This window comes from Neopsephotus bourkii, unplaced genomic scaffold, assembly GCF_033783945.1.
Source record: "Neopsephotus bourkii isolate Nb327-2 ecotype Australia unplaced genomic scaffold, CSIRO-AGI_Nbou_v1 NB_631, whole genome shotgun sequence".
NCBI classification, from domain to species: domain Eukaryota; kingdom Metazoa; phylum Chordata; class Aves; order Psittaciformes; family Psittacidae; genus Neopsephotus; species Neopsephotus bourkii.
The window spans coordinates 613,437-626,145 of record NW_026901130.1 but is presented as its reverse complement, the minus strand read 5'-3'; the positions used below and the strand labels follow the sequence as shown (position 1 = coordinate 626,145).

The 12,709-nt window shown below is 38.0% G+C and overlaps 1 protein-coding gene across 2 annotated transcripts; it reads left to right on the top strand.

The window, feature by feature from the left end:
* Window positions 1-4,481: 4,481 nt before the first annotated feature.
* Window positions 4,482-12,235, top strand: SELENOP (selenoprotein P). 2 transcript variants are annotated; one of them, XM_061352194.1, is made up of 5 exons: window positions 4,482-4,634; window positions 6,081-6,284; window positions 8,103-8,315; window positions 9,950-10,067; window positions 10,895-11,619. In XM_061352194.1, exons 2-5 carry the CDS (start codon window positions 6,094-6,096, stop codon window positions 11,519-11,521), a joined length of 1,149 nt encoding a protein of 382 aa, XP_061208178.1. In that variant the 5' UTR covers window positions 4,482-4,634; window positions 6,081-6,093; the 3' UTR covers window positions 11,522-11,619. The 2 variants fall into 2 exon arrangements, with proteins under 2 accessions (XP_061208178.1, XP_061208177.1); XM_061352193.1 differs by having other exon boundaries at window positions 4,483-4,634; window positions 10,895-12,235.
* Window positions 12,236-12,709: the final 474 nt, after the last annotated feature.

Here is a 12,709-nt window from a genome sequence, read left to right as displayed (position 1 = left end):
AATAAAGCAATATAGAGCCACAAAAATAAATTTAACCAAAAGTATGCAATCCACTTTTTAATTACAATTCAACACTTCCTGAAAGAGAACTTTTTTATACAAATTCCTCTTATTCATTAGCTGGACCCACTTTTCACTTCAGTGTTCTTGTATTTCACAAATAAGCAAAGAACAGACTTGAACTTCCTGGAAGGTTCACTGTATATTGTCACTGAATCCCATGTACTGTGATGTTGTGACTTCCATTCCATGGGTAGGGTTCAGTGCAGTGAACTATGCTTGCATGACCTGTTACCAATAATTAACAAAAACTTGCTTGTACAGGTATTTCTGGTGAGAAGCATTTCTAGTCACCTGGAATGAACTGCTGTGGGTTTAGCTGATCATTCATTTTCATTCCCATTTTCTAAAGAGAGTTATTTGGTATAAAGACTTTAATGGGAATTGTATGTATTGCTGAAGTTACGGTAATAGTTACACTCTCTTGAAGACTTGCTCTGTTAATGTAAAGAGAATACAGAAAAAAACCCAAGGTTTTGCTTAACTTTGTATTCATTGGTCCAGATCCTTAATCACTTTAGTTATGCATTGACTCAAGGCACCATATTGGAAAGCCCAAAGCTGCCTGCTGGATTCCTAGTGAAGCTGTATTATTCCTGTAGAAGGGATCACTGATCATTGTGTGGGGTATGAGATGCATATGGGGGACCTGTACAGATACCCTGCTTTAGGCATTGCATGGTTACATTTGTTTCTTCCTGATTTACTACCCCCACAACTAGGAGCCTAAGCAGAATCACACCAAACTGAGGGAATTTTCAGTTTTCTTCTGTAGGTCACAGGACTGCCAAGTAGTAACTGAATACACTGAAAAATACAAAAATACAGAAGATACTGTACAGCTGTGATCTTCTTAACCATCTATTGGGTATCGTCAGCCAATTTGTCCTTCCTTCAAAGGGTAAGAGGACCATTGGTTTTAGGCCCACTGAGGTGACATGGAGAACTTGCAGGCAGATAGAGTGATTGCAGGATAAATGCAAGAAATAAACAGAGCCAGTAAGGAACGCAGAATAGACGTAGGTGTTCAGCAAATAGGGTCAGTTTGCATTTGTAATGTGTGTAGTGATTATGACTTAAGACATGTCTGATAAAACCCCATATTTCCCTTGCTAATTACAGCGTGCTTCAGATTGGTTTAAAGAGAGAAAGATACTTAATTATTATGATGGAATTTCCAAACAGAAAAATAAAATGTTTATCTAACAGAACAGAACTCCATTAAGTCTCACATTGTTTTTAAGCAGACAATTGGATGTATCAGATATTCCTTCATTCACTGAAACAATATCCAGGCTTGTATCAGAGGATGTCAGCTTTTGTTGCTTCCTTTGAATTCGGAGAAGTATGCATTTATTTATCTGACGCTACACCAGTTCTCACATGATGGGAGCACGAGACCAGTATTGCACCATGACCCTTTCCTCTGGAGTTACTTTAACTAATGAACTTTTGGTTCTGATTATTTTGCTATATTTACTTTAATGTATCTTCTTGGTTTCACTTAAATTACACTTTTATTTATAGCATTTATCAAGAGCTTAAGGCCTCATAAATAAGTGGAAACTTGCTTATGTAAGCCATTAAAGTAAACCTCCACAGCCTGCTCTTGTTGCAGTTTATTCCACAATAAAGCATGAGTAACTGCACTGAGTTGACTCAATGACACTGTTATAAAATGAGGAGACATGAGGAGAATCAGTAGAGACTTAAGATCTGCCACTGGACTTTGAATTTCCTGTTTGTGACATCCTTCAGTCACAAGAGCAAAACAGATGCTGAAGTTCTAAGGTCTTATGATAAAATTTGAGCTGTATCTCTGTCCTCTCATTATTTGCAGATGTTGCGAATCGCTCCAGCAGACATTACCAGCACGCAGTTACTGACAGCCTTGTAATTCCATATCCATTTGGTTTTTTTAAAGAAACATATACATTACCAATCTAGATAACAGAAATTATGAACATCAGTTAATTTCCAAGGTCACTGATATTTCTGTGCTGTGATGCTTTGAACAGTTTGAAACATGTCAAACAGGGGGATCATTTATGTTCAGCAGGAATGGAAAGGGGCTGTTATTTCCACCAGGACCATTACTCCTCCCAGATAAGAAAGTGAGTAGAAACAAGATGATAATTATAAATATTATTATTTGAAATTGGAGACTTGTCCAGATTAGAGTTCATAACTACCTCCTGCAGTGAGATCAGAACATACTCAACAAAAAAGAATATACTTGCAGTGGAAGCAAAATTAAGGCAACTATTCATTTAGAAGCTATGGACAAAAGGCTACAGAGGCCTACAAATCTAAGAGGGGTTAATATAAGAACTGGAATGGTCAGACAATTTTAAAAGTAGCCTGTAATAATTTAACAATTGTTAACATCTTTATTCTACTGTTTGTAAAACAAAAAAGTGTATTTTTTCCGCACAGAATGGGTAATGCATCAGACCAAAGTTTAAACCTATTTAGATTTTATGAATTTCCAAAACTGCTGAATTAGATCTATCTACACTCACAGCCAACATTATAAAATTCCCTAATATTTGCTTTAAGACAAAGGAACTTTTTTCCCCTCAATGAATCTTGAAGCAGAACAGTGATCTAAGGTAAGGTGAATGTTATAAAGCAAGATGTTTATGGCTTATCACTATGGATGTAGTTAAGCTCTCCTTAATATTATAAAAGTTATAGTAAAGATAAGGTAATAATAAATAATACAGTAAATAGTATCTATCAGCCCAGTGATAATTGCTAACAACAGCTGCTTCTCATCTCTCTATATGGGAACCAAGGGTCTGCAGGTGTCTCTGCATACTATGTGGGAGGAAATACCAGCTTCTCAGTAGTGACCACTGTACATTTACATCCTCAATCTGCTTTCCATTGCAAGGTAGCTGTTTTTTAAGTTACCTTTTTCAGCTCAGTTTACTCCCTCTAGACCCTTTATTCTTCAGTGCTTGTGAGCTGCTAGTCTCAGCAGCCCTTAGTGCTATTAGATACAGCTTGTAGGCTCAGCACTTATCAAGTCTTGTGCATGGCCCTCTCTACAAAGCTGAAAAAGAAATGGGATGTGCTATTGCTCTGCATTTGGTAGTATCTCCATCTGTGCTGCAGCAACTGGCAAGAGACAATGTTGATCACTACTGAGCTGCGCTTTATTTCTCACACTATTAATGGATCTGTACCTGCTTCATTTATTTTTGTCTTTGTCAGTGCTTATTTAGGAATTGACAGATACGATGCATACCAAATACTTACTACCAGCCAGACTTGCAGAGCTTTATTGGCACTGAAAATCAACACCCTACCTTGAGGCAGGAGGCCCAGCAAATAGTCTACCATTGTAATAGTAAAGGACATCATCACAATTATGAGGGCTTGTTCCCAACCTGGCAAAGAATATAAGGATGTGTTTCCGTGACAATATCAGGAATGTGAGCACATTCTACCCTTTAAAAAAATTCAGTCCCATTCTGATGTCTGTTTTCTGCAACATGTCCTCTGAGACTACTGAATAAAACTTCAGATCTTTCTTCCTTCCTTCCACTGACTTGAGCATAGGACTTCTACAGGAAAAACCCCAAGGTCGCAGTTCCATTTCGCACACCCAACCAGAAGCATAAAGCTCATCTGTGCAGGAGACAGTCTCAGGCCATAGAACTAAGCAGTATAAATCTCACCACCTTAAACTCTGAGCACACTGTTTTTTTAAACACTTATTTTTCTATAAACACACATAACATGTACATTGAAGGAAATGAAACTCAAGCAAACTGCTGCCAAAATAAAACACTCCATGCATAAACAGTTCTCTCACTGAGGAAGGAGAATAAGGAAACAGTTTAACCTGAATGTCTGCACAGACCTCAGTGATGGGGGTATTAAGATACAGAGTTAAGTGGCTGTTGCCAGTTGGTAGAGCTTCATGGCTTTCATGTAGCTACACTGATTTTAATGGCTGAAGATCCAGACTCTAAGCTTCAACCAAAGTTGTTAAACTGACAGGTCCTACAGAAACCAGTTTTAAGGCTGACATAATTAAGAGCAGCTGGGCAAAAGGAGCTCTGTACTGCACATGCCCTCAGACGGGGCATGCCATTCTCTAAGGCAAATACCAGATAAAGAACATGAGAGAAAAACCTGCTAGCTCAGCATTTTTATAAATAGAGGAGTAACTTCCCCCCTCACTCTGGTTACCACTGTGTTAGGGAAGTAATGAGTCCTTGCCCCACGCCCCTCCTCTGACTGTACCACTAACTCCTGCTGGCTGGGGAGACCAACAAAATACATACGCTGATATCCAAAGTCTTTGTATTAAAAATACCTTGCTGTTCTGCAACAGGAACCGTTTCCACGTGGAATTAGTTAACAGGGAAGTATTTTGGCTACTTTTGCTAAAGGGGTTTGCTTTGCTTGCAAGGTCATGCAGAATGAGCTCCCTGAACTTTGAACCGTATCTGCGAAGTGAGATAAACAAGAGCAGTATAAATACCACAGCCCTTCTCCCCACACAGTTTTCTTCTGCAGCAGCATTAAGCAGAGCTGCCAAAGAGGGGGAGGAGGAGTGGGTAAGTGTGCTGGTTTTGCTGTGAAATAACTCCATGACTTAAGGTTTGGCAGCGTGTCTGCTTGTTGCTTTGGCTGAAAGGGCTGACTGTTGAAATTCCCATTGGAAACCAACTAGAGAGTTGAAATGAGAAGGGAAGTATAATTCAGAATCTCACGGGGTGAAACAGCTGTTGCTGGGTGCTCTATGCTAGTGCTGTAGAAGGCCATAAAGGCATAGAAGGATCTCAAGGTGTCACAGGAGTTTCATGTGTTTATAATGGCTGTAAAGGTGGGCAGATTTCCAGATGTGTGGAAAGAGTGAAAAACTGCCCGTGTTGATATCTGTTGGACCACAGATTAATCTTCAAAGTCCTGTACCTAAAATGCTTTTGGCACAACTGCAGGAAAGAAACATTAGGGACAGACAGATGTCACAAATGATATTGGCTCTGCAGCAGCTGTCTCTTGTTTTAAAAAATTAATTATTAAAATGTTGGATTTTTATTTTTTTTTTTAGAATATAACAAGATTGATGTAAGCACAAGTGTTATTTATGAGAAATCAGTGTTTCCAAAACATTCTGTGTTTACTGTGAGACTTTGATGCAAGTGGTGAAATTACCAGCTTCACAACCTAGGACATACTGGGAAGGAGTTTCATATTTTATGTATTTCTCAATAATGAGGTTTTTTATGAACATACTAAGCCAAAATTACTAGCTAATGGAATAAAAGGGAAAGGTAATTGCAGGGTTTCTCATATGCTTTGATTTTCATAAACATTTTGTAAATCCCTGCTAAGTGTGGGTAGAAGATTTTGTGAGGTCTGAGGAATCCTGAAAATCTGTTTTCACCTCCTGTTTTTGCAAAATTGTTTCTAGTGCCTGAGTCCTTCCGAGATTTTTCTTGATGGTTCCCAAATGCCACAGACTGAATTGTAAAAATCTGTAAGCTTTTTTTTCTTTATAAACTTCTGCCAGGTTTTGTAGTTCTGTGCACTGCATTAGCCTGTCGATGCAAGTAACTTTTAAGTCAGTGGAGCTACTCTGGAACCTGGAGTGAACTAGTCTAGATTCTTAGCATAAACAGGCTTAGCAAAACTGATTTTGAAACACAAGTAGTAGGGCTCCTTTCCAATCATGGAAATGTTAAAAGCATTCAAGAAAAAAGTCACAAAGAGGAAAAAAGCATAGTCTGAATAGTGGCATTAGAAGAAAATCCAGTCATTCTGAACACTTACTTTTCAGCTGTTTATGTACAACAACAACAAAAAAATGCTACCTAATTATTATTGGGGAATTCCATTGCAAATAGAGAAAGAAGATACAACATCAAGCAGGAAACAGAGAAGCTGAATTTATTTTATTTTACTTTTTTTTTTAACTGGATGGAGCCAACATTCCTGTGTGTTTTGTTATGGAAACAGCCTGAACTTTTTCTCATTTTGTTTATTTTCTCTCTTTTCAGACAAAGCCCAGCCATGTGGGCAGGGCTGGGGCTAGTTCTGGCTCTCTGTCTCCTCCCAGGGGGAGGGACAGAGAGCCAGTATTGCAAGGAACCCCCAGAATGGCATATTGGGGAGGAAAATCCAATGCTGAACTCTAGGGGGTCAGTGACAGTGGTGGCTCTCCTCCAAGCTAGCTGATACTTGTGTGTGCTGCAGGCTTCAAGGTAAGAGTAAATATTTTTCCTGGGTTTTGTTAAAACATGAACTGGTCAATGTTTTAATGCCATCTGAGCATAACACGTGTCCAACTACATACGTATGCACTCCATAAACTCTAGCTTCCTCAAATACTGCCATCCCAGCTGGCATGTATGACCCAGTGACCAGGTTAACTCTCAGCAGTAGTGTTCTGTGCCAGTTGCTCAGATTATCTCTTGACTTAGTCCTGACTGAGAGGTAGTCTCTCCAGATTGTCCTTACACAGAAGTATGATTGACTTGACTTTAATGAAAACCAAAAGGAACAGTTTCTCAAGACCACACTTCAGTCACCTACAGATGATTAATGTAGCCAAGATGCTGAGGCCAAGAAACATCATAATACCCTGGCATGGCTAGAACATCTGAAACAGAGATCCATGATCACTCATTTCTCATGAGAGATCTGTAGGGGAGAAGGCACATAAACCCATGTGCTTTTAATGTGCTTTTCCCTCTTCAGAGGTCCTAGATATTAAAGAAAAAAGATAAGGTCAAAGCTGGCCTTTTGAAAAAAAGATGAAGCATTTAAGGGAACCATCAGTGTTACATTTTCATACAAGACTGGGACTTTGGGCTCTGTTTTCTAGAAGCTACTTCTGTGTAAATAATTAGCTTACGTGACAGTAACAGCAGCAAGAAAATAATTCTGAGCTGACCCAAACAGGAATTGCATACAGCCCTTATCTTGGATTCATTTAATGATTGTGAAATCATTTTGGTTTAAGAATTTGTAATGCTCATTTCAGAGCTTCATTTTAGTCACTGTAATAGCATCTTAGTTTTCCCCTCTTGGCTGCATGACTTCATATTATGAAAGTCTTTACTAGTTTTTGAAGAACTAGACACAAAAAATGGTGGTAAATCTCTGGCTCCATCAAAGTCAAAAGTGAGCTTTGTGGTTGGCTTTCAAGGTAGTTAGGTTTGATTCGGTATATTTATTGAAGGTTTTAAAGACTCTTTCAAGCTCTAGATTACTTCCTGAAATTGAGGGAAAAAAAAAACAAAACAAGAACACCCAACAAAAAACCCAAACCAAACGCCTAAGTTTTCTAGAGCAATTCAATAGGAAGGATATTAAAAGAAAAAAAAAACCCCAAACCAAACCAGCAAAACCCCCAACCACGTTGTAGAGGAAGAAAGCAGCTTTCTGTACTATAGACTAAAGACGATTTTTATGGTTGGATTCCAAACGGAAAGACTTGCAACTGCCGGCCAGGTTGTGCACATATTCTACAGCTATCCTTTTGACCCTGTTGCCATAATATCTTTTTTTCTGGCTATTATAGAAAACAGCTATGTCAAGATGAGTGAGAGAGCTATTGGCCTTTTACTGAAGGTTTGCTTTCTTTATTATTCACCTCCCTGTTGTATTTACAGTGTGCATTCTTTGACCAGCTATGTGACCAAAACCTCAGCATTTAAATAAAGATATCAAGATAAGCTGTGTTATACCATGGAGAGTGTGAAAGAACCAAAAGAAAAACAACATTGAATTCAGTCTGAAAACAGATGTCTGCTTTACTTAGTGCTTCATTCTACTTCCAAGGACCGGACCCAGGGCATGTTAGCTATTGTAGAGCCTGGTTTGGCAACAGCGCGGTTGGTAGTCATGGCAAATGGTAAGAATGTTTTTGTAGTGTTAGATTTTTGTCATTAAAACTAGGAGAAAATAACATTCAGTGTAAAAAAAAGCAAGATGGAGCATGCAAACTTCCTTTGAATGTGGTAAATCCTATGATTCTCTAGTGATCTATGGTCTTGCTTCTTTACACTATCCACTAGATTGGAAGACCTGCGAGTGAAATTAGAGAATGAAGGACTGGTCAACATCTCGTATATCATTGTCAATCATCAGGGGTCCTATTCCCAGAGGAAATTTCACCTACTGCAAGAAAGCGTTTCAGAATACATTACTGTCTACCAGCAAGATGAGCAGCAAGATGACGTTTGGACTAAATTAAATGGAAACAAAGATGACTTTCTCATCTATGACAGGTCTGTTTAGAGGGGAACACAGGGAAATATTTGCATGCATTTGTAGAGTAATGATTTGTAAATCTCTATATTATTTCACTGATGTGCAAATTAAACCACAAAAAAAGACAATAATCAATTTGTGAGTTGCAATAAGAAAAGTGCTTGCAGAAAGGAGGCGATAAGAGCAAATCTGTTTAAGTAAGCTTGGGATAAACAGTTTTTTCTTTATAATTAATGTGGATTTAGATTAACATAACTGAGTGTAGAGACTGACAGCATGATTCTGGACTTACACTGGTTTTTATTTTCAGGCAACTTCATTACATCCATGCATGTAAAAGCAGAATCAGATGAGGAGAGCTATCTGAGTTCTCGTGAAATCACTTTGACCAAAGTTTTTGAAAATGTCTTGTAGCCGTATGGAAAAATTAGTCTTTAGATGAAACTTAAGACTTCAGAAGAAAGTGTCTTTTTGATCATAGGAATCTGGGACATGTACCTTTTAGCAGAACCAGTAATAGCTCTTTAATTGAAATCCTGATTTTTCAGCCTTGTGTTGGAAATTATTTGAGAAGTCCTGCACTTCTAATACATCCATCCTAATTACTATTACATTACTGTAATGAACATTCTCTGTTCATACTGAAGCACAATTAAGTCTAATACAGAATTAGAAAGTTACTTAACTGCTTTTGGGTAATACGATGAAATGGAACAAATTAGCTTAATTCTGTGGGATGAAACTAGCACTGTGATGAACTTCAGAAAGTGAGTGTGTGTTACAGCAGCAAGTATGCCTAAGTATGGGAGGTTCTTGTTGTGTGACAAATAGAAGGCAGCTGTATGGAGTCTGTGGAGGGACTCCAAAGCTAATGTTTGGCACACAGCATTTGAAAGGTTGAACAGTTCTGTGCTGTTGACACATAGGGTACACCTGCACTATGAACTGGTATGGCCATGGTCCATTATGGTTCTAGAAGTATATGGTCTTATTGTGCCTTTACTGGAAATGCAGTTTTTGCCTGTTGCTGGTTCTAGTTCTGCACTGCACATGTGTAGGGAGAGAAGGTTTGAGGACTGTGTGTTGACACTGAAGGTGGGGTACTTCACCAGGTGCCCTTGAACTCAAGTTCTGCCTTTCACTGTACTAGTTTTGTAGCCAAGAGCGTATCAGAATGCTCAAGTACAGATCTGAGACAAATAGGCACCATGAGAGTTCCCTTAATGCACACTAAATCAGTAATGAAGATGATCCATAATGGACATTCCAATCAAAATACATGTTATGTTGCACAGAGCATTCTTTGTAAGGATGCGACAACATATGGCGATTTGTACCACCATTTAAACAGTCCTCCTCGTTAGCAAGACTGGTCTGTAATGTGTGCCTTTGCTAGTCTAAATGCTACTAAACTAGAGGCATCTGCCAGTAGAGTTACTACATCAGCCAGAAATCACGCTGCACGCTGCTGACCAATGCAGTTGAATGGGCAAATGTTTCTAAAGCAATACTCTTTCTGCCTGTAAATTCCTTGCGCAGAAATACTCACCATGGGGCTGTACAGTGTGTGTTGATTGATGTGAATAAAATAAAGTACGATGAAATATTTATGTTTATATATATGTAATCATAAAGTTCTTTCTCTCCTTAGATGCGGCCGTCTGGTGTATCATCTCGGTCTGCCTTACTCCTTCCTGTCTTTTGACTATGTAGAAGAATCTATTAAAATTGCATACTGTGAAAAGAAGTGTGGAAACTGCTCTTACACGGTATTCTCTCATTTCATTCTGTATATACTAGGAAAGGAAACTGGATTTGACTGGCAGTTAAAAAAAAAATAATTTCAGTGTGATTAATCAAAATAAGACCTGATTTAGAATTTACAAATTCATGTGTCTTGATGTAGAGCTTTTAAGCTTTCAAAATGAATTAGATTTAATTCCTAATACACTGATTATCTGAGTTCTTGACCTTGATAGAAATATGAATAATTTTCAGAAGTCTAAATGCAATCTTGGAGGATAATCTGTCTCTTACGTACAGATAATGGGCAATTAGTTGATCTGGTTTTGGGGGCCAGGTAGGTCCTTAAACATACGGAATCAAATCCAAGCTGATTTATTATTCTTTTTAGTTTACATTTAAACTAAAGTATGTAATAGTTACTATTCCTTTATATAACAGTTACTTTTAAAAAGTGATAATACAAGGTGGCAAATTTTAAAAGGTTACCGTTATAAGAGGATAGCATTGTTTTATATATAACTGAAGATCAGAACTGCTTTAATGATTATCAAGAAATGCTCATATGTAGTCATGAAACTTCAGTGATATGAACAGTTTTTGATCCCATCATGGAGTTTTCTCAGGCAGGCCAGATGTCGGACCTTAGAAAAAGGTTGCTTCTTATTAGCAACTACTTGAATTCAAATTCCTGTAAGTTTGCACTGAGAGCCCTGTCTTGTCATCAGTGGTGTTGTAAAACAAGGTTCTTTTTGATACATTCATATATTTTTTTCAGCAAAGTAGCACAAATAATGTAAAATTGGGCCTTCCCTTCCCTGCTTTGTATTTAATGCAAGCTTCTGTTTTGCAGGAAGCTGATACTGATGTTGTATGTGAAAACATCACAAAGAAAGCAGATGAAAAGCTAGCAGAGATAGAACCCAAACCAACTGGTCAGCATTTGCATCACCACAGCCTGCACAGAAACAGACACCACCACCATCATGAAGGCAGTCGTCACTCAAAAAATGAGAACCCTGAGGCTCCTTCTGAAATTCAAAGACGTCATCGCCATGGTGGTAGACGTCATAGAGTTTTTGGCCATAACAGACACAATCAGACAGGCAGTCAAGAGCAGGTAGACACTGCTCCTCCAGAAGAAAGTGTAGAAACTGCACAAGATAAAAAGCTATGAAAAAAGGGGAAAACCACCTGTAAAAACCAGTTAAGTTGAAATTGGCAGACAGCATCAGACTCAACTTCTAGTAGCTGATGCTGTCATTGTCGACACCTTTTGTTTGAAGAGCTAGGGAATTCTGTCACTTGACAGTGTCGTGGAGCACTTCCAAATTCCTGCAGGTGACATGGCCAGCTGTCAGCAGAAGACATCACTGAATCTTGACAGTGACGTCTGCTCGCTGCTGCCTGACAGTCGCCAGCAGCAGGAGCAAGTGAAACCAGTGACACCTGACAGTGAGAGGAAAAGGCAAGAAACTGAACCTGAAAAACAAACTAAGCACCACCTTAAAAAAGTGTAAGGGAGCCCTAATACCTAAATTCATAGAGTTGTGAGAGTAGAAAAATCAACACATTAAGTGTTTTTATTGCCCTCCATTAAAAATTATACTAGAGAGAGGTGTGTAGAATTAAAATATTATAAAGAGACATTCGGAGCAGTGCTCGTAGCATTACACAATACCTGTCAAATCCCATCAGTGAAAAGCTTCATAATTTCAAGGAATTTAATTGGCCTGTTGTTTGTTTTTCAGATGCAGTGGAAAGGTGTCTTGATTAATTTGTCTTTCTTGTTTCTCTTTTAACATTCTGCTTGCATTTGTGAGGACGGGAGCATAAACTATGACCTAGGGGCTCCTGATCTGATGTTTTGCAATCAAGAATGGAAGATAACAAAAAAAAGACATTTTAATCGTTTTTTATTAAGAAAATGGAATATATTCCAAATCTTTTTTTTCTTCTAACCTGGGGATACATATTATGTATGTGAAAAGATTGCTCTTTAGCAACATGCCAAAACAGCTGTTTATCTCAAACATAAGATACATGCACTAATTGCATTATTTCAAAGTAATAGATTAATATGCTTAACTTTTGTGGCTTAGATACAGTATCAGGATCCATTAATGCTTACTATAACAACTTAGAAATTCAACCAACTTGCTGAGATTGTGCCTAAAGTGAAGAACAGTGTTAACTCTTCATGTAGAATCAAGAACAGTATCAGAAAGAGATAGGACAAATTTAATCCTGGCTTAATGCTTATCTTCATTTATAACAGTGCTGAATTTGATAAATCCGTCTTGATTGGTAAGGTAATGTACCACTTAACCTTGTATAACTTCTCTCTCTGTAGCTTAGCATTCCTAAACTTTGATTAACTGAGTTGAAGTAAAAATACAGTTGTTTGAAGGATTCCTGGATGAATAAGAGATTAGTCGAGAAAGGAAAACTGCTCTGAAAGTGTACATGATAATTAATGATGGTTTAATAGGAAAATTATTACTCCTTTGAAACCTGAATCTTCTTATTGTGAATGCTGATGAGCAAGAAAGTAGCCCTGAATATACACAGAATGCATGGTTTTGGAATATTTGACAAGAGTCTTTTCAATAAAAATAATACTCAGCATTTCTTCATATCTTGTTTTTACTTTTATGTAAACATTTTG